Genomic DNA, 21,497 nt, shown 5'->3' on the forward strand with positions numbered 1-21,497 from the left:
CGATGCCTTGTCTAGGCGGGGATTGGGTGCACCTGGCAGTGTACCGAGCCTTGTAGGGACCGGCGCCTCCTCCTGCTCCAACCCCACCCACCGGGCCTCTCCTCTCCACCCCGCAGGTCCCGCACTCCGTTGCTTAGCTCGCCCCACCTGGTCCGCGTTTCCTCCGCCCCTCCCTCCAACCACCGCTCAGAAGCCCTGGGAGCTCTGGCCGAGCGGGCGGCGCGCTGGGGGGATGCGCTCCATCAAGGCTCTGCAGAATTCGCTGAGCCGGGCCGGCAGTTACTGCCGGCGGGGAGGCTGGGGTCACCTGAGCCGGAGCCCCCTCCTTGGCGGGGGCGTCCGGCACCACCTCAGTGAGGCCGCGGCGCAGGGCAGGGAGACGCCACACAGCCACCAGCCGCAGCACCAGGATCAGTAAGGCTCGCGGGACAGGGGCAGAGGACAGGCACTCTCACTGTCGTTCCCACTAGCTTCCGAGTCCCCTTCCCCAAGGAGAGCATCGCATCTCCCTTCTCGCTTACTGGCCTGCGATGCCTTTTCCTTTAGATTTGGGGCTTTGGGCCCGCCGCGCTCGGGCGGTAACGTGCCGTCCGCCCGGCAGGGCGTTTGGGCAGGTCGGTCCTCGGGATGGTGCCTGTCCAAGGTGCGTACTTAATTGGGAACGCAGGTGGGTGCGGAGTGTTGCTTGGTGCGCGTGTCTGAGTGCAGGGCCGTGTGCGCACCGCCCATCCTAACCCTCCTTCTCTCCCCTGTCCTCGTGTGTATATTAGGGGATGCGTGGGTATGGAACAGCCTGCCTCGAGTCCCAGTGTTCTTGGGTCTGTGTGTGGTCTATCTGTGTTTCGGCGTGTGTGATGCTCGTGTGTTACTGGTGCGCAGATACTTGCGTATGTGCTGGGTGTGTGCGTTATCAGGGCTCCCTAATCTGTAGAATAAGGGTGGTTCTCCGATTGGTTTTTGAAGGAGGAAAATCTTTATAATGGGGGGAAGAATCATAAGACGCAGATCTCCCAAACCAGAGCCAGTCAGAGCCGTTTTATGTGCTGCTCAGGCGGCTCCCTGATTTAAGGGGTTCTCTTCCCTTGGGTTCTAACTCTGCCCGAGAGGCTGCACCTCTCTCCCCCACCACCCTGGAACACTTGGTGGCTGACCTTCTTCGAGATGCAGAGAAGCTGAGCAGGAAATTTTGTCCTCCCCAGAAGCCAACATAGACACTATCCAAGTAGCCCCTGCTTTTTTAGAGCAGGAACAGGAAATGGACCATCTCCCTTGTCATTGATATCTACTGATGACATTCAGAAAGACATGCACACCATAATTAAAGTAGCCAGACAGACTACTCTGTCCTCTACCTCACCACCATTGGAGTCCCTGTCCTGGACAGGTAACATCCAATCAGGTATTATCTATTTATTATTAATGAGAATTGTTATTATGCTGTACTTTTCTATCAGCCTCTTCTCAAGGAGACACAAAATGTTTAAACTTTAAAGAATAAACCCTCTCTCTCCTGGTCTACTCTCCATCCTGACTTTTCCCAAATAATCACCTTGGGAGAAATGGTGGTGGGTTAGCGAAAAGGCTTAACCTCCCTCACCCTCACACCTTCTGTGGGATGGGGAGCAAGAAGCATCCCTGGTTCCTCCACGCACACCCTTCCTTACTCTGTGGTGTCAGGTGATGGAAGTGGTTTGTTTTGTTGTTGCTGTTGTTGTTTTAATTGGCATATAGTTGATTTACAATTGGAAGTGTTTTTAGGAACCTTAATCCTCCTGCCTATTGCTGCCTGTGCTCCCAGGGACTTCTTGGTAAAGGCCTTGGACCAATGCTCCTTTGGGCAGAAGGAGTTGAGGGCATGGAGGGGGATGGGTTCTGGGAGTGTGACACCATGAGGGGAAGTGTTCTTGGTGGATAAGGAGGGCAGCAAAGAGAAAATGCCCTGTTATTTAGGTTACTGTTTTGTTTCTTTAATATTTATCTTTATTTCTAATTATTAAAGAAAAACCAGGTAAATAGAGTATCAAGAAGAAAATCAAGATCCCAATTTTATAGGGAACCATATATCCATATTTAATATATATCCATGATTTAAACCCATATATATACTCTATATGTATATATAAAATTGAACAAAAATAGGATCATAGTATTCCTATTCTTTGGTAGCCTATATTTCCCACTTATGAACAGCTGTTAATATGATTTAATGTGGGCATGCATGATGTCATTTTAATGGCTGCCATTTTGCCATTTTAAGATTCCATTGTGTGAGGTATCACAGTTTATTTAACCAATCTTCAATTTGGTTACTACATATTCTTATGCACTTGTTCAATTATTTCTCAAATTCCTAGGAAATTTTGCTCCCCAGAGACATCTGTCATTGATATTTTGTATAACCTTCTAGAGATATTTTATGCATATATCAGCAAATATATGTTGATATTATTTCCACTTTATACAAATGGTATCATACTATACATATTATTCTGCACCTTACCCCACCCCCAACATTATATTGCAGATCAATCCATATCTTGGTCAAAGGGTATGCAATTTTTTTTTAAATGCTTGTGATACATTCAGCCGTGTGGCATTGTTTCCTGTCTTCCTTCATTTTCCAGGCAAGGAGACCTGGCCTCAAAATATTCCTACATACTTTCCTTCTTGAGTTATTCCTCAGATAGCTTTTTCCTCCCTTCCTCTGCCACCACATGGATCCTTTCCTCCCTATAGGCACCAGCCTCATTATAACAACTGGATTTCTTCAGAAACAGAAGAAATGCCCCCTCTCCTGTTATTCCTCCTGGCCCAAAACACATACATGCCTAGTCTATGCCAAGTTCCTTGAGGGGCTTTTTATTTTTTAATGCACTGTTTCAATAGATAATATATTCATAATCATATATCAATATATCATATCGATTAGGTAAAATGTACATATTTGTATGATTCAAAATTCAAAATATATAAAAAGATATATAAGTGGGAAGTATCCCTCTTGCTTCTTTTGCCCAGCACCTGCTTCATCTCCCTAGAGGGAGCTAAATCAGTCTTACCAGCTTCTTATATATCCTTCCAGAAATATTTTGTGCCTGAAAAAGCATACATATATATGTTCCCTTTTAAGCATAAATAGTACCATACTATAAACGCTGTTCTACAGCTTACTTCTTTTAGTTAATATTATATCTTAAAGATCATTCCATATCAATACTTAAAGCACGCCCTCATTTCTTTTTTCTACATTGCATAATATTCCATCATATGAATATACCCTAATTTACCTAACCAGTTCCCTGTTGATGCACATTTAGGTTGTTTCCAGTGTTACTATTACTAACAATGCAATGAATGACTGTGAATATGTTACCTTGTAGGTACGAGAATACACTTATATGGTAAATACCTGGAAGTCAAATTGTTGGGTCTAAGGGTTTTGAAGGGTCTAATCTCAAATAGTTGTCATATTTGGAATGAGCTGATAAAATAATTCCTCTAAATCTGTTAACATATTAATAGAAGAAATCTTGAAGATCAAAAATCTTCAGTACCTGTATTTTTAGGTGCTATAAGCCAGTGAGAGAGATACTTTAGGGAACAGGGATATTCCTAGAAATGTAACTTGGTGATTCTTTATTGAAGATCCACAGTGTGCTAGGGACTTTGCTCAATTCTAGGAAGACAAAGATGTATAAAACACGAAGACATAACAGTGAAGCAAGGGAGATTGTCTTCTGTCAATAAGATGGTATGTTGTGTCATACCAGCAGCATAAGCAAAATCAAGAAGTTTGGGGAAGGCTTTACAGAGTTAGTAACATTTGATCTGGCCCTTGAAGGATGAGCAGGACTGTGCAGGTGAAGGAGGAAAAGGTCTTTCCATGCAGAAGTTTCAGTGTAAACAACAAGGGCCAGGAAGCCTGACAGTGCCTAGGCCATTTGGGGAGCCACCTATTTATTACCTGGCATAACTGGAGTATGGGGGCATGGTGGAGAATAGGAAAGGAATGTTGGCAGGTTTTAAAGAGCCTTGAATGCCATACCAAGAAATAAGAACTTATTTTGTAGGCACTGGGGAGCTATCAAAGGTTTTTGAGTAGAGAAATGATATTTGAGTTTTAGAAAGATAACTGGCACATTGTGGAAGATGGGTTGCAAGTCAAGAGAGTGTAGTAGCAGATAGGTAACAGACAACAAGGAGCTACTGAGCATCTACTTTGTGAAAGATGGTTTTTCATGGAATGGCATTTAAATTAAACCTCACATCACCCATGTGAAGCAGATGTTAAACCCTCATTTTAGGGATGAGGAAACAGGTTCAGCTTTATTAAATAACCTGACTTACTATCCATATTAAGATCACAGCTATTAAAGGCAAACTTTGGTTCTTTCTACAACACCATGCTTGCACAGGGGAAGAGAAGAAAAGAGGGTGGATTTGAGAGACATTATGGAAGTAGATTCATCCAATGTTGGTTATGAACGTAAGGTATGGGAATTATCCAAATGATTCCACATTTCCGGCTTGGTCCCCGCCCCCGGGTAAGTGGTAACGCTATTAATCCAAATGGGAATCACAAGAGGAGGAGCAGAGGGAGGGAGGCAAGATGATCTCAGGCTTGGACATGTTGAGTCTGCAGTCCCTATGGGACATCTAGAAATGGAAGTATTTAGAAGGCAACTAGAAGTAAATGTCGGAAGTTTAGGAACAAAAGAAAGTTAGAGAATAGGATTTAAGACTTCTCAGGACAGATGTGAAGGTTGGAATTATAGGGATAGATCAGATGGTTCAGGGAGAAGGTGTAGACTGAGGACACCTACCTACTGATAAGCCCTTGTTCTAGGAGGAGGAGCAGGGAGGAGTTCTCAGGTTCCTGTCCTCCTCCCCTGTCTCTGCCCCCAAACAGTGATTCGTCAGAGAGTGGCATGCTGTCCCGTCTGGGTGATCTGCTCTTCTACACTATTGCTGAGGGTCAGGAACGAATCCCTATCCACAAGTTCACTACTGTAAGTTCCTCTCTACCTGCTCAGAACACTGATCCCTTAGGATCTCTGGAAACTGGGGAAAGGAAGGTAGGACAAGTACAGGGCAGCTAATGGGTTGCTTCATGAGGATGAAGAATAGCTGATGATAGCAGATGCCTAGGCTGATGAGGCAATCCCATCCCTGCCCCAGGTGGGATGATTCAACCCTCTGACTCAGCCTATCTTTTTGGTTCGGGACTTTGACCCAAGGGGTTCAGAAACCAGCTGCCTTGATGAAAAAGGGCAGGAAACCCCTATTAGCCTTCAAAACTGTTATATTCCATCCTTTCTTGGTCTGCAAACCCATATCTTCCACCTGTTGTAGTAGTTGGGGTTCAGTTAATTTTTATCCATTGGGAAAAATGATTAGGATTGGATTATTGTCCTTGTAGCTGACCTTACCAGGCTTCTTTCCCCTGAAGGCACTGAAGGCCACTGGACTGCAGACATCAGATCCCCGGCTCCGGGACTGCATGAGCCAGATGCGCCGCATGGTTCGAGAGACAAGCAGTGGTGGCCTCTTGGACCGAGATCTCTTCCGAAAGTGAGGGGCCCAGAAACAAGGGCACTGCTCTCAAAGCAGTTCTTTGGACACAGACTTTAACAGCAAGAAGGGATCCTGGGGATTGGATAATTCAACCCCTCAACTTTATTACTTATTACACAAGTAACACATATATATGCCTATACTTATTATAAAAGTTCAAGCAACAGAGAAATACATGTTCTCCTTTCCCTCTCTCCCCTATCCCTGTCCCTCTTCCCAGAAGTAAACGTTGTTAACAGATTAGTAGATATCTTTTCGATAATGTCCTAAGCATTTACATATATATATAGGAATATATGTAAACATACTTGTATAATTTAAGATTTAAAATATAAAGATGACCTACCATACATATTATTCAGGTATTTATTTTTTCTCCTATCCCAAGACACTGTGTCTTGGAATATCTTTCCATATCATTACAACCCCTCATTTTAGAGGCATAGAAACTTAAGACCCAGAAAGATCAAGTGATATGCCAAAGGTTACACAGCTGTTGGTCCCAAACCCGATGACCACTCACACTTTCTTTGTTCCCAACTTCCATGGCTCCAGAGTGAGTCACAGCTGCATCTCTCCAGCCCCCTAACCCAATCGTGTCTGGGATGCAGGTGTGTGAGCAGGAACATTGTGCTCCTGACCCAGGCATTCCGAAAGAAGTTCGTCATTCCTGATTTTGAGGAGTTCACGAGCCATGTGGACCGCATCTTTGAGGATGCCAAGGAGCTCACTGGAGGCAAAGTGAGGGCCAGGGGGCTGAGGGATGGGCAAGGGCTCTGGACCAGATATACCTTGCTTCTCAGAGATTTCCTGGGGCTGGGAATCCGGTGGATGAGTGATGAGAAGCAGAACCTCTAAAAATGGGGACAAAGACTTTATGTATTTTACCTGTGATTTCTAGAGCAGGTGAGGGAATCTGAAGTTTTTATGGACACAGCTGACATAAGGATTCAATAGAACTTTGAAAGAGACCTACAGGGTAATTAAGCCTAAGAACAGGAAAGGGAAGCTGACCCCAGAATTCTCTTTGTACCTTCCATGGGCTTTACTGCCGTCTCTATAGGAGTGGGGCTGCAGAAATATAAGGCCTTCTAGGACTTAAGGCTTGGGTGTCTCTAGGAACAACAAGCAGGAGGGAACCCTGTTGTCTTGCAGAAGACAGAATTTTAGCTTTTATCTAAAAGATTCTCCTGACCTGAACCTCAGCTCTGTTCCCCCTCTCCACATCCATGTCTTCATCCTGTCTCTGTTTTCTCTACCCACTCATACCCAGGTGGCGGCCTACATCCCTCAGCTGGCCAAGTCAAATCCAGATCTGTGGGGCGTCTCCCTGTGCACTGTGGATGGTCAGCGGTGAGATGCTGGGTGAGGAAGGGGAGGCAGGGCACATGGGCAGAGCATAGTCTGACCCCTTTCATGGTACCTGCTTGCCTCCAGGCACTCCGTGGGCCACACAAAGATCCCCTTCTGCCTGCAGTCCTGTGTGAAGCCCCTCACCTATGCCATCTCCATAAGCACCCTAGGCACTGACTACGTGCACAAGTTCGTGGGCAAGGAGCCCAGTGGCCTGCGCTACAACAAGCTCTCCCTCAATGAGGAAGGTGAGCACTCCCTGGGCTCAGACCAGACTCATAGATGCCCCCTTCTTACCCTACCTTCCTCCCAAGGGTGTGTGTTTCTCTGCCCTTCCTGATCAGCTCTGTCACTCCATCCTCCCCAGCAAAGAGATCTTTCCCATTTACCCTACAGAGTGGGCAGGAGGTAAAGGTTTTGCTCAGTGGCTGCTAAGACTCTGGGTGGTTTGTATTTCCCCAGGAATCCCCCATAACCCCATGGTCAATGCTGGTGCCATTGTTGTGAGCTCCCTGATCAAGGTCAGTGCCACCCTAGCCTTCTGGAAGGTACTGTTCTCTAAACCCCCTTGTTCCTATATCCCTCGTATCTGCCTGTCTCTCCAGGGAGATTGGTGGGGACTTGATTCCTTTGAGGGTGCCCAGGGGGCAGTGAAGACACAGCAGGGACTCACAAATTATGCTGAGGATGCTAGTAAAAGGAACTGTATCCCGGCTCCTACCCATGAGTCTGGAGCCCAGGGCTTCCTGGCTCTGAGGGAAGTGAGCAGGTCCTGACCCCAGCCTAGGACCAAGGACCAAATGCCACACACAGGGGGAGGACAGCTCTGTTAGGTACTGATTGGCCACTTCTGGGTGAGGGACACATGGAAAGAAGGGTGAATGGCCAGAACAGGGCAGCTATTCACGTCACCTGGAGCTGTGAGTTGGCCTTGAGCAAGGGTGTCTGGCCAGCCTGTCAGCTGTAGGTCTCCCAGGGCTTGAGCAAGAACCTGAGAGCAGTGTGGGCAGCAACAACCCAGAGCCAATCACAGCCCTTCCTGGGGAAGGTGGTGTTAGGAACCCTCCCCCCAGGGACTCAAGTGTCAGAGTCCCTGTGGTGTTGACACTATAGCTGAAGAATACAGGAAGCAATTGGTGGGGGGGATGGACCAGGCTCAGGCTCTCCCCTTGCTCCGGGATAGCTCTATCTACAGCCCTGTTATCTGGGACCTGCCTCATCCCATTCCCATCTAAACAGGCCCTACTGCCTTGACTCTCAGCTAAAATCTTTAGCTTTATTTCAGTTATCAATATAATTGATATAATTGAATATTATAATGTATGCAACACACACCGTCCTCCCATTCCCATCACTCACTCCAGTCTTGGAAATGGCCATGGGAGTCAGGGGTAGGATAGAGTAAGCCTCCAGCCTGGGGTGTAAGGAATGAGGATGGGGACCAGGAATAGGGGTGGGGCTTGGGAACAGGATTGGAATCAGGAAAATGAAAGTGGGAGTCAGAGATGAGGGTTGGCATTGAGAATGGAAATGAGTGAGACTCAGGGATGGGTGAGACTCATAGCTGGGGTGAGCTTATCTGTACTCATTACCTGATAATAAAATCTAAATGATTTGGTTTTTAAGATCACTAGGTATGCATGGATATAAAAAAGTCTCAGTTGTTAAAAAAAAAAAAATTGTAAAATGCAACACACACCCAGTAGCAAAACCAATCTAACACTTTATCTCCACTACATCCTTCTGACCCTCCCTGTCATCCTCCTAGGCTTAGAATACTGATATCTCTTTGTGTCTCCTTGCAGATGGACTGTAACAAAGCAGAGAAGTTTGATTTTGTAAGTTCCCTCACTGCTCAGCCCCTGGCTGCTTTTCTCCATGGCATGTTGTCCATTCCAGCTGCCCCAGTGCCTGGCTCTAACCCCACTTTGATGGTGCACCAGCCCATACTAGAAGCCTTATTTCCAGAGGTATAGGAATCTGCTGGCGTGAGGGACGAAAGCCTCCTGAAGTCCCTGCTGGGATAAGGACTGAGGAGTGCAGAAGGGTTAGTCGGCCTGTGTGTTTAGTAGGGGTCCTTACACATGGGGTGCCTCCCATGCCCCTTTTTCTCTTCCAGGTCTTGCAGTATCTGAATAAAATGGCTGGGAATGAATACATGGGTTTCAGCAATGCCACGTAAGGCCCTGTTCACAGGATTGGCTGAATGTGTGTGGGGGGGTGTGTTTGAGTGTGTGTGTGTGTGTGTGTGTGTGTGTGTGTGCATACGTATGTGGGGGGCGGGGAATGGAGGAGGAGGATAGAGAGAATCTTAGGAAGAAGAAATCCCAGGGGAACCTTGGCCTTTCAGCTTCCTCTGAGCGCCTTCATCGACATTTGTTTGCTTTGTAAAAGGATTTGTTCCATTTCTATTTGGTACTTAATGAGAAAGACAGTGTGAGAGTTTGCACCTGGGCCCTTTCTTGCCAAGCCTCTCAAAGCCAAAAACCTCATTTTCCTAGACTAGATGACTAGACCATTTTGGGTTTGGTTTTGTTTTTCACACTTTACAATAAAGCTGGACCCAGTGCTTTCTCAGGTTCAGAAGTTTTCTCCAGTATTACTGTGAGAATTAATAGAGGGGCTGATTTAGTTTGACATGTGTGATCTAGTTCTGTCTCTCTCAGGGAAGGTATTTTTTCCCCCTTCTCCTCACACCCATCCCTCAAATGTCAAGTACTAAATTGGGTGTTTGCTTCAGATTCCAGTCAGAGAAGGAAACAGGGGATCGGAATTATGCCATCGGCTATTATCTAAAGGAAAAGAAGGTAACTGGGAGAGGCCGGTAGAAAGTCCCTGGGAATTCTGCGGCTGGTGGAAGGGCAATGGGGGCTGGGGACTTCGGCTGAGGTCCTGGCAGTGTGACAGGGACCGCTGATGGCCTGAGAGAAACGCTCTCCCCTCTTCTTCCTTGCAGTGCTTTCCTAAAGGGGTGGACATGATGGCTGCCCTGGATCTCTACTTCCAGGTAAGCAGATGCCGCCATTCAGCCCAGCGCCAGGGGAACGGGACACACTGCCTTCCTTGCTCTGACCCACAAGAGGGATGCTCTCCTCCAGTGGTTCTGGCATCCTTCAGAAACACCAGGGGAACTTACTGAAGGATCAGGATGTCAAGAACATTGCTCTACACCTCAGAGCACAGCATTCAGGTCCACACCGGGCCCTCACCTCTGCCTCGTCTCCGCAGCTGTGCTCCGTGGAGGTGACCTGTGAATCAGGCAGTGTCATGGCAGCCACCCTGGCCAATGGCGGGATCTGCCCCATCACAGGCGAGAGCGTGCTGAGCGCTGAAGCAGTGCGCAACACCCTCAGCCTCATGCACTCCTGCGGCATGTATGACTTCTCGGGCCAGTTTGCTTTCCATGTGAGTGCTTCTGGCCCTGCCATCCATTTGCCATGAGCCCAGAGCCAAGAAAAGGGGACACCGAGTCTCTGAAGGTGGAGAGGTGGACACTTGTTCCTGCCTCTCACTCACTAACTTCCCGCCGGGCAATTAGGCCAAGAATCCTTAGGGGAGTTTGTCAGACACAGTAAGCCCCTCAAACACATAAACACATGACAGTGCAACTTCAGAACCACTCCTCTGCCGCCCCTCACAGGCTGGTGATTCTCTTCCAGGTCTCATACAGGATGTCACTTCCAAAGAGAGGCTTTTCTGACTACCCTCTCTCCACTGGGCTCTCCCTCCCACATCGTTCTCTATCACAGCACCCTCCTTTTTTTCTAACGTGTTATCATAAGTTGTGATTATTTTTGTCTATTTGTTTGTTTACCTATTTATTGTCTATCTCCTACCACCAGAATGTAAGTTAACTGAGAGACCTTGTCCTAGTCCTAGCACATCATCAGGCACAGAGTAGATACTCAGTAAATATTTCCTTACTGAAGCCATAAATTTAAGAGGGGGCAGGGGAGGACAGGAGTAAGAAAAGCTAATTAACAAGCCAAAAGGTTGAGATGGGTGTGGCCCTGCCCATGAAGTCATTTGAGATAGACGAACTTGTTAACACAGGCTTGGGGCACCTCTTGCTCATCCGCAGTTCCAACTTTGTCCCCAAGGTGGGCCTGCCAGCCAAGTCAGCTGTGTCAGGAGCCATCCTCCTGGTGGTGCCCAATATCATGGGAATGATGTGTCTATCACCTCCCCTGGACAAGCTGGGCAACAGCTATAGGGGTGTCAGCTTCTGCCAAGTAAGTTACTTTGCATATAGTACTTAATATTTTTGAATGAGAAAATAAAGCAATTTTGAGCTCCTACTAAGTGCAGGGAGGAAGTAAACAATCTTTTTGCCTTACAATTCTAGAAGTTGGTATCTCTTTTCAATTTCCACAACTATGACAATCTGAGGCACTGCGCTCGGAAATTAGACCCACGGCGTGAAGGGGGAGAAGTTCGGGTAAGGAAAACCCCAGGTGCCTTGTAAGACTATTTCAGAAGAGAACATTCCGTAACACTTCAGTAAAACCCTTGGCTAAGCATCCATGGGGGAGGGTGACAGGGTAGAGCTGGGCATGGGTGGGTTCAAAGTCACAGTTAATTTCAGGTGGGTATGATTTGTTTTCCAGAACAAGACTGTGGTGAACCTGTTATTTGCTGCCTATAGTGGAGATGTCTCAGCTCTTCGAAGGTACTTCTACTCTGACCAAATAAACACAATAAAATACTCCTGGTCAGAGATCTCATTAGCCGTCAACACAGCAATATAGTTAAGTGCTTCAACCTTAGAGTCAGACTGAATGGTCAGAGACTACATTTAAATGAGTTTTTTTTAAAAAGTACAGTGACTGCCATGTGATAAGAACTTAATTAATAGTAGCCACTGTTATGATTAACCTGGGTGTTAAAAGCAGAGTCCTAGGAGGCTGGTAAGGACCCTGCCTCAAATGGGTTACCAACATCAACAAATATGTAATGGGCACCTACTACAGGTAGGCAGTGATGTTTCTGGGACCATCACACTCCCATCGCTCTGACGTGGGACTAACAGTCTCATCTGGATAGAGAACACAGACTGGACACGGTCTACAGATCTTGGCATAAGCTCTGTTTTGCTTTTTCTGGAACTCATCCAGTCTGACCCCACTTCAGAAAAGATACCAGTAATTCTAGGCTGATCTGGGTAACTGCAGCTACTTTCCGCTCCTCTTAGGTTTGCCTTGTCAGCCATGGACATGGAACAGAAAGACTATGACTCCCGCACAGCCCTGCATGTTGCTGCAGCTGAAGGTATCTGAAGGTTAAGAGAGGAAGCAGATCCTAAGACCTTTCTTTTCTACCAAGAGTACCCCCCATTGTATGTGCCCTCAAGGTTACAAGGGCAGCAACTAGTTTTGTTCAGATGCACTTCAGTTTGCAGGCTCTTATTGGGTGCTGCAGGGAGCGAAAATGGGAAGAGGCCTTTCCCCTTTCCCCTTTTAGTTCAGACTCCAGCTGCCAAGGGTCTGTACTAATGTTAACACCAAAAGGGTCAGGATCTATATACCCTCTCATTTTCCTTCTTCCCATATTCCTAGGACACACTGAAGTTGTTAAATTCCTGATTGAGGCTTGCAAAGTGAATCCTTTTGTCAAGGACAGGTGAGTAAGATTAAGCTGAAAGAAGTGGGGGGAAGGGAGGTGGGCAGCAGCTTCTCCACCACGGCCCTCCAGCCACCACAGTTATGTATATAACCAGGGCACTCTTGATGTCTTCTTTGCCTGATCATGGTCTTTGTTCCTCCTCTCAGGTGGGGCAACATCCCCCTGGATGATGCTGTGCAGTTCAACCACCTGGAGGTGGTTAAACTGCTCCAAGATTACCAGGACTCATACACACCATCTGAGACTCAGGCTGAAGCAGCAGCTGAGGCCCTGTCCAAAGAGAACTTAGAGAGCATGGTGTGAGCATGGGGCATGCACAGTCCCTGCACAAGAAAAAGCACGAGCTGGCCACACACTTAACATATAACCACCAGACGTGCTACAGAGGGCCGCACTGCTTCAGTGAGGCGGGGGGGGGGGGCAGTGCTTTCAGTGAGAGTCAAAATACCCCATTCCCTTGGCAGACAGAGTATAGAGAAGTGCCTTTGTGGACTCCTGCAGTAGAGCTATCCATGAAGATTGTGGGCTTAAGGGACAGCCTAATGGCTTAGCCCGCTCCAAATCATCCCAGGTCTTCACGCAGGTCCCCTCTTCCTCTCTCTGAAGAAGCCATTATGAGAGAGAGAGATACTCTGGTAAGGGGCTCTAGCCACCACGCACAGGTATATATCCACAGAGAAAGAGAGGAGCTATGCACCGGGCTTTAGTAGTCTGGAGAGATCTGCCCCCCCTTGGCCAGGAAGTGCTGCTACTGCTAACAGCAATTTTATAGACAGAGAAAGTATTTTGTGCTCAAATAAACTTTAATTACACAAATTATTATTTTTGCTAGACCCAGTCCTTCTCTTTGTCCCCTAGGGCCATCCAGCTGCATCACCATCATAAAGGTAGAGTAAGATGGGACCACAGGGTCACACAGAGCCCAAAGAATACATATTTCACATACATACTCACCCCACTAGGTTATCTTCAATCCCAAATACTGCTTTAGGTTAACTGTATTCTGCTCCAAGTGGGGACAAGTGCTTGGGTCTGAACAGGCCCCAAAATGGATTGTGCCAAGACTTCAGGCCTCCCTCCTCCCTCTGGAAGTTACAACTGTAGCAGAAATGAAGATGGAACTTCTCAAGAATAAAGTTTCTAGTACTAATCCCCTCAATATGCCCCACATGTCTCTTCTCCTTTGGTCATGGTTGTAACTGGTCCAATGATTGCAACAGATTGACCAGGTGTCAGAGGTGTGCAAATTAAGGCAGATGGACTCAGGGAGCTGCAGCTGTCTGGGGCTGAGAGTCCGTAACACTGAGGTATTAGGCAAGGAGGGCTCTGTTCTCATTCTGACACAGTCAGTAAAGCACTACCTGAGGGAGCCAGAGCCCAGACTCTGTATGTGCTGTACAGAAAGGGCAAAGTCATTCACTGCACCACTCCTCCAGCCAGAGGTAGAAAGGATTTACTCTGGAGAGATTCGGTAGAGCCCCCAAAACAAACAGGTTACATGTGGGCAAAGGGAAGGAGAAGTAGCACAGTGATGAATAAATTCTGATGAATAAACTCAAACAAAGCTGAAAAGTAAGACCCTAGGACTGAATACAGTCTGAGAAAGTCCTGGGCACAGGGAGGCAGAGAGACTGAAGGAAGCAAGTCAGAGAAAGTACATTCATGGTAGCCTAGGAAATTGGCAATAGTCTGGGGGAGGGGAGAGGGTAGCTGTATGCCTAGCTTTCACAAGGTAGGGGAGAGGAAGATGACAGATATTGCACAGAGGACCCATCACTGAATTGTGGGAGCTAGCAGTTGCTTGGGGCACAGTTAAAAGGTTTCAGACACTTGGATCAGGAGGCTGGCCAAGAGCGTGATTAGGGACTCCAGTGACGGACATACTAGAGGCCTTCAGGCACCTCAAGCCCCGAATGGGTCAGCAGCTCTCCATCCCAGAGGGCAAAAGCAGGCACCACGGGACCCCGGAAATCTGTCTGTAGTGTGTGGACCACAGCAACCCGGCTCACATCCACCAGACTCAGCTTCTGGGCCTCATACTCCAGCAGCAGCCCCACCTTCTCTGGCTGCCCAATGCCCTCAATAGGGGCTTTCTCGTTGGCCAACATGGTGTGCCACTTGCGCTGAGCATAGATGAACACCCAGGAACGATCGTCAACACCGATGCAGCTATCCCGGGAAATATCCACGTCTGTCACTCCTATCCGGAATTGCTGGGAGCGCTTCACTGTCACCTCCCAGTAGTGCCTGCCACTGGTAATCGCTGTGTCTGCCAGCACCACTGCCCACTCCCGGAAGCGCTCCACATTCAGGGCCAATTTTGTGGGTTCCAATCCCACCATGCCGTATTTGACACCTGTGTCACCTTTGAAGAGTGCCAGGCTGCTGTGAGCGGTCTTTTCTTCCAGTTTGAAACTGACGCCTGCGGGCAGAGCAAAGAGAGTGGATAATGACGTGCGCTAGAACTCTAGAACCAGTGACGTACACGTTCCGATCTGAAACAGGCAGTCAAGAGATCATGAGGAAACACGGAAGAGTCGGAACGTCAAGCGGGTAAGAGAGTCGGGGCGCTTTAGTATGGGCAGCCCAAGGAGCCGAAAAACTCGGACTGGGGAAGCCCTGGAATTTAAAGAAACCAGAGAGTGTCCCAGGTTTGGAATCTCAAGACCAACGCGGTGGGGGAGGGGGAATGAGTCGAAGGGCCTGGAGTTGTTTCTCCGAGCGGGCTCCAGGAATAACAGACGGAAACTATTTTGGAAGTAAAAGGATATAATCCTACCTCTGCGGGCATCTACGGCGGCAACCCCCAATCGTTTGGCTCCCCAGCGGCACAGGCACAACGAACGACCAAAGGGCAGCGCCATCTTGCGCCACGGGTGAACAGGGCACACCCCCCGCCCCGCCCCGCCCCGCCCCGCCCCGCCCCGCTCCGCACTGGCTGAGGCCCCCTCCATCTGCCCGCCTGCTCCCCTGGCGCTTTGTGCGCGAGAGGCAGCAGCGCAGTGTGATGACGTAAGGTAGCCAGCGCCCCGCAGGGAGCCGCCATTTTAGTGAATTCTGTTCTGGTTGTATCCGGAACAGTTTATTCAATTTTTCCGTGGAGAGGAATGCTGTTCACATTTTAACTAAATAGGACGTTTAGAAAGATGGTGTAACAAGATGGTTAAAGGTATAGATTTCAGAATTAAACAATAATTGTATTATTCGAACCCGGCTCCTCTGTGTGTCTTTGGGCGAAGCACTTAACTTCTGTGAGCCTTAATGTTCTTATATGTAAAACAAAAATGTCTAGCCGTCAGACCGTAGTAAAAATTAAACGAGAGAATTACCTAGGATACATCTTGACAAATAGCAATCACTGGGTAAGTGGCAGTTGTTCTAATAAATATTAAATAAGTGTTGGTTTTGTGTTTTCAGGACTGGCAATGGAAGGTTTAACTCAATATTTGGTTTTCTCAGGTGGGGGAACCCGAGTTTGCTCAAGATTTCAGCTAATGCCTTTTCCGCGAAGGCAGAATCCACTATCACCTATTGGAGAACTCTCAAAATCTCTACTCCATATTTCTCTTCTGAGTTCCAGATCTGTATATCCAACAGCCTGTTGGACATTTCTACCTGAGTGTCCCCCAGTCACCTCAAATTTAACATGTCTAAAGCTAATTTCGTTTTCCTACACAGACTGGTGAACTGCAACCCACAACCAGACCTTTGCCCAGGCCAGAAACTTGGAAGTCCTTCACTTCTTTGTTTCCCTCACTTCACATATCTGATTGTTATTAAATTCCTATTACATTATTTTTCCCCTGGACTGCTGCACTGGCTTTCTAACTGGCCTTACCTTCTCTCCAGTGCTGCTGAGGGAACGTTTAAACAGGTAGCTACCTACCATTAGGTTGTGATTTTTTTTTTCCTTTTTAATAAATTTATTTATATTATTTGTTTATTTTTGGCTGCGTTGGGTCTTCGTTGCTGGACGCGTGGGCTTTCTCTAGTTGTGGTGAGTGGGGGCTACTCTTCGTTGCGGAGCGCGGGCTTCTCTTTGCGGTGACTTCTCTTGTTGTGGAGCACGGGCTTTAGGCGCGCAGGCTTCAGTAGTTGTGGCACACGGTCATGTGGGATCTTCCCGGACCAGGGCTCGAACCCGTGTCCCCTGCATTGGCAAGTGTATTCTTAACCACTGCGCCACCAGGGAAGTCCGTGAAATCTTAAGAATGGGGTTTAAGTCCCGTGTTAATCTGTGCTCCAGGGTGTCAGTATTCCCCTTAGTACAGAGTAAGTGTTCACTATTTTTGAATGAATAAATGAATGAGTGAAAAGGCAGTTTTGGGACTTCCCTGGTGGTCCAGTGGTTAAGAATCCGCCTTCCAATGCAGGGGACACGGGAGTAATCCTTGGTCAAGGAACTAAGATCCCACATGCCATGGGGCAACTAAGCCCGTGTGCCACAACTAGAGAGCCCACGCGCCGCAACGAAAGATCCCGCAGGCCGCAACTAAGATCCTGCATGCCGCAGCTAAGACCCAATGCAGCCAAGTAAATAAATAAATAAATATTTTTAAAATAATTTAAAAATTTTAAAAAGGGAGTTTTGTGCTGATTCTTGCATGCAATAGCTCATTCCTTCCACCAGGGGTCAGCCTGGCCCAGCCTTTTCATCCTACTTAGTATGTGAGAAGAGAGGTTTCTGTTCTTTCAAGCCTAGAAGGAAAGGCGTGAAGGTAACATTTCCTTCAGTAAAGTCCTGCTCTGTCAATACTTTGCATTTTGGTAGTAATGAGAGAAGAGTTACAGGACTGTGCTTCTGTAGGATTTCTCCCTCGGTTCCACTTGGTCCTGAGAGCTGAAGCAATCACTGCACGTTCCTCACACTGTCACTTAGACACAACTCTATTACTTTATTCCCTGCTCAGGATATAGTGTCTTACCTGTCATCGCTTGCATTATTTCACTTTTACAGACTGATTATCCATTTGATAAACTCACCCTCATTCTGATGATTTACCTGCCTCGTTGCTAATGAACAAGTAATTAACTCTTTAACATTTCCATGCATAATAATTAGGAAGTGTTAGAATTTTACTTGACAGAAGAAAGAGGAAGAGACATTCAAGGTACAGGGAACAGCTTAGACTAAAGCACTGGGTTATGAAGCAGAGTGGGTGTTTGAGGAACAACAAGGAGCACAGTATTGCCAGAGTTTCATGCTAGGGAGATAAGGAGAGCAGTTAGAAAAGTTGAGGCTGGATGATGAAGAGTCATGTATGCCCTGATAAGAATGTCTTTCAGGCATTCAGGAGCTGTTGAAGGGAACACAGGGAAATGACAAATTACCGGTACTTTTACAACGTCAAGCTGACAGCAACATGAATTGGAGGGAATGAGACTAGAAACTGTTAAGCAGGGTCCAAGGCCACTAGAGTTAGGTGGGACATGGTGTGGGCTCAGCTATCCAAGAGGTAGAACTGATAGAACTTTGGTGACTGTTAGATGGGAGTGAGAGGATGGGGGAAGGAAAATTGATTCATAGGTTTCTGACTTAATGAGGGGATACAGAAGGAAAAACATGTTTGGATGGGGGAAAATGATTAGTTCAGTTTTGGACAGGCTGAATTTGTGGTCAGTGGGACACCCAAATAGGTAAACCGTTCCGTAGATAAATGGATATAAATTTCAAGGGAGGAGATGACTTAGATGAAGTCATCCAAGGGGAGAATGTAAACTAGAATAATTAGGGAATAAACTGAAGGTGCAATCCAAGGCAATACCAGTATCTGAGATAACACATATAAAGTGCTTGGAACAGGACCTGACCCATAGTGAGCATTGGTCTGCCTGGCTTGGAGTTGTATCTGACTCCACAGGAAAGAAAGTAGTGAAGGAGGAAAGGACAGGATAGGCCAGTGTATTTACTCTTTATTTCTTGGATTACCCCATTTCTAACATGTGGGGGCCCTGGTCTTTTCCAAGTGCTAATTGGAGCCCTTAACTATGAGTGGGAGAGGGATGATGCACTCAGAGCTTGGTGATTGCTCTGGACTTTGCCAGGAGTCAGCAGTCAGCAAAGCATAACCAGAGAAAGAGAGAGAAGGGGGGCCATCAGGAGCTAGCCAAAGGGGCTGCTAGGCTAGCTTGTGCTATGCTGGGGCCTTTGTCCTACTGAAACTGTCCACACAATGGAGCTGGGTTACATGCTGACCTGGCACTCTAAATATGGGGCTGGGATAGAGATTCCACATGGTGGAAGCAGAGATGGATGGTCACCCAGCCCCTCAGGACCATATCGCTGTTCAACCACATTGTAATTGTTAGGGTGGTCTATACTAAATAATCATAAAGCATGTTAATATCTGATTAATTCATGAATCAGTTCATTTCTACTTTAAGGCAGCCAACTTGTATATATTGCTTGGGCATATCTCATCTGATCCTCGTACAATCCTGTATGGTCAGCAAAGTAGATATTTTTATGGAACTCAAACTTGGGTTATTCTTTAGGTCCTGGTGATACGGGCTGGCTAGGGAGTAGCTTCAGAACGGTAGTGAGTAATCACATGGGACCCACTGTGGAGGAATGAAGGAAGGCCAATAGCTCTGCCTGAAGAGTCCCTAAGCTTTATGGACTCACTTGCTCCCTAGCGGTATGGATTATGCTTCCTATGGCACCTCTATGGGACAGAAATGGGGCCTTCTTTATTGAAGAGGGGAGTAAACTTAGGATCACTAGCTACAGGAATATAAACAGGTTGAAAGGCTCATGGTTAGTAACCAAGAGATAACTCAATCAACTGTAGAGCTAGATGAGACTCCAGGATGATTACTACCACAAGCCAGTAAGACTTAAAATAACTCTGTAACTACCCCAAGTTTCTTACTTTACAAATCCCTTTTATCCATTTCTGCAGTTCCTAGTGGAAGAAACTTCAAAAATGTTTGTATGTTTACTTAAGGCCAGAAGAGAGAAAGGTGGAGAATCTAGAAGTAAACTTTGTTGGCAATCCTTGAAAAGAGCCCCAAATACATGAATAGAGTAGAGTGATAGCAAAAAAGTGAACAAACTAGCCAGAAAAGAAGCCAAAGATGAACTAAGGTGTGTCCTGGGTGTTCCCAAGTGCTGACCCCAAGAATCCCCTGCACTCCCAGGCAATTCCTCACAGGTGCTTTCCGTTGCCCATTCCAGTGGCCCAAGTGCTCATGCAGCATTGGTACCTTCTCACTGGTTGACTCTGTTTCTGGTGAGGGATGGGAATGGCCTTACTTCCCCTTCCCCGGAATTCTTTTCATTGTCTTCCAGATCCACACATTAGCTTTCCTCTTTACCTCTCTGGCTCCTGAAACCCAGGTTCATAGAGATGATTAGGGAGTGAAAGAATGAGTCTCTCCTTTCACTGTGAGTACCTCTGGTTGACTGAAGCCATTATAAGCTCCTGCCCCTCACTCAGTGCAGCTGGGGTCGAAGGGCTAAAGAGGAAGAAAAGCTTGGTAGGAGAGAGAAGCGCCAAGGCTGGAGAGAGTGGATGCCTAGGTGTGAGAATGTGTGAGTACAAATGTCGAAGGCTGCCTTGGGAAGGGCACGGACTGGGGTTAGGGGTGGCAGGTTGAGGGATGAGGCTCCTCTGTATTGGCTGAAGGAAGGAGATGAGGGATGTTCTCTGACACAGGAGTGGAGCTCTCATCTCTCTGGCTGCCTCTTTCTCCAGCACCTGAAACAATTCCTCCTCATCTCCCAGCTCCACCCACCTAGACCTAGAATAGCAGTCTCCAAACTGGAGCAGGACACCCAACAGAGACTCCAGACCAGGCTGGCAAAATGGTGACCTGGGAGGTCAGATTCCTGGAGAGAGGAGAAACCAGCATCTTTTTCTATAGACTCCATCCTTCTCCCATTGAAGCCAAGACATTTCCTCTTCTCCGCCATTAAATTCCAGTCCAGGGACTTCCCTGGTGGTCCAGTGGTAAAGAATCCGCCTTCCAGCGCAGGGGACGCTTGTTCAATCCCTGGTCGGGAAACTAAGATCCCACATGCTGCAGGGCAACTAAGCCCGCACCACAACTACTGAGCTCGCAAGCCTCAGCGAGAGAGCCCACGTGCCGCAAACTACAGAGCCCACGCACCCTGGAGCCCGCATGCCACAACTAGAGAGAAGCCCGCGTGCCACAACAAAAGATCCCGCATGCTGCAATGAAGATCCCACATGCCGCAACTAAGACCCAATGCAGCCAAGAAAATAAAGGAAATAAAATAAATAAAAATAAAAATATCGGGCTTCCCTGGTGGCGCAGTGGCTGAGAATCTGCCTGCCAATGCAGGGGACACGGGTTCGAGCCCTGGTCTGGGAAGATCCCACATGCCGCGGAGCAACTGGGCCCGTGAGCCACAATTACTGAGCCTGCGCGTCTGGAGCCTGTGCCCCGCAACGGGAGGGGCCGCGATAGTGAAAAGGCCCGCGCACCGCGATGAAGAGCGGCCCCCGCACCGCGATGAAGAGTGGCCCCCACTTGCCGCAACTAGAGAAAGCCCACACACGAAAACTAAGAGACCCAACACAGTCATAAATAAATAAATAAATAAAATAAATAAAGTATAAAAAAAAATAAAAATAAAAATAAAAATATTTTGCCTCAGATTTTTAAAAAATAGTAAAATAAAATAAATCCCAGTTCAACCAAGGGGGGCCTTATTCTCTGATCACTTCCTTATTCTGTCTCTTAGTCCTTCTTCCTTCCTTTCACATCAGGTGCTTGGGGGTCAGTAGGTACAGAATGAAGAGGCTGAGGCCTGGTTGGGAGAGTTTGTTAAAGGGGATGGGGACAGAGAGAGGTTAAGGAGGAGAGGGGTGGGAGAACAGTGGGGAGAAGACAGCATGATCTTGCTGCCTTCCCTTCTCCTTCCTCTCCCCCAAGACCTACAGAGCCGGTGGTTTTGGAGAGAGATATTGGCTGAAGGCCTG

At 47.3% G+C, this 21,497-nt stretch overlaps 2 protein-coding genes across 10 annotated transcripts; one reads left to right on the plus strand and one right to left on the minus strand.

Annotated features, from left to right (window-relative positions):
• The first annotated feature begins 47 nt into the window (after positions 1-47).
• GLS2 (glutaminase 2) lies at positions 48-13,708 on the plus strand. 9 transcript variants are annotated; one of them, XM_057556844.1, is made up of 19 exons: positions 354-414; positions 547-667; positions 4,910-5,009; positions 5,450-5,571; positions 6,186-6,315; positions 6,848-6,927; positions 7,012-7,175; positions 7,390-7,448; positions 8,733-8,897; positions 9,047-9,105; positions 9,668-9,734; positions 9,884-9,934; positions 10,156-10,332; positions 11,028-11,159; positions 11,273-11,365; positions 11,535-11,596; positions 12,119-12,195; positions 12,483-12,546; positions 12,696-13,708. In XM_057556844.1, the coding sequence occupies exons 3-19, from the start codon at positions 4,929-4,931 to the stop codon at positions 12,850-12,852; spliced, it is 1,740 nt and encodes a 579-aa protein (XP_057412827.1). In that variant the 5' UTR covers positions 354-414; positions 547-667; positions 4,910-4,928; the 3' UTR covers positions 12,853-13,708. The 9 variants fall into 9 exon arrangements, with proteins under 9 accessions (XP_028021572.1, XP_007179672.1, XP_007179674.1 ...); XM_028165770.2 differs by having other exon boundaries at positions 547-643; XM_007179610.3 differs by lacking the exon at positions 547-667 and having other exon boundaries at positions 74-414.
• On the minus strand, positions 13,332-15,445 carry SPRYD4 (SPRY domain containing 4). The gene is made up of 2 exons (XM_007179608.2): positions 15,329-15,445; positions 13,332-14,971 (listed from the first exon to the last, which is right to left on the minus strand). Exons 1-2 carry the CDS (start codon positions 15,411-15,413, stop codon positions 14,433-14,435), a joined length of 624 nt encoding a protein of 207 aa, XP_007179670.1. The 5' UTR covers positions 15,414-15,445; the 3' UTR covers positions 13,332-14,432.
• Between the last annotated feature and the right edge of the window lie 6,052 nt (positions 15,446-21,497).

The sequence above is a fragment of the Balaenoptera acutorostrata genome, chromosome 11, assembly GCF_949987535.1.
Source record: "Balaenoptera acutorostrata chromosome 11, mBalAcu1.1, whole genome shotgun sequence".
In the NCBI taxonomy this organism is placed as follows: Eukaryota; Metazoa; Chordata; class Mammalia; order Artiodactyla; family Balaenopteridae; genus Balaenoptera; species Balaenoptera acutorostrata.

Excerpts from the sequence above, each read along its gene's own strand:
- GLS2 (XM_007179610.3), top strand. The coding sequence starts at position 233 with ATGCGCTCCATCAAGGCTCTGCAGAATTCGCTGAGCCGGGCCGGCAGT. Across the intron at positions 5,010-5,449 it reads CTATCCACAAGTTCACTACT|GCACTGAAGGCCACTGGACT; the intron begins GTAAGTTCCTCT and ends TTTCCCCTGAAG. Across the intron at positions 6,316-6,847 it reads AGGAGCTCACTGGAGGCAAA|GTGGCGGCCTACATCCCTCA; the intron begins GTGAGGGCCAGG and ends ACTCATACCCAG.
- SPRYD4 (XM_007179608.2), bottom strand. The coding sequence starts at position 15,413 with ATGGCGCTGCCCTTTGGTCGTTCGTTGTGCCTGTGCCGCTGGGGAGCC. Across the intron at positions 14,972-15,328 it reads CGCCGTAGATGCCCGCAGAG|GCGTCAGTTTCAAACTGGAA; the intron begins GTAGGATTATAT and ends CTCTGCCCGCAG.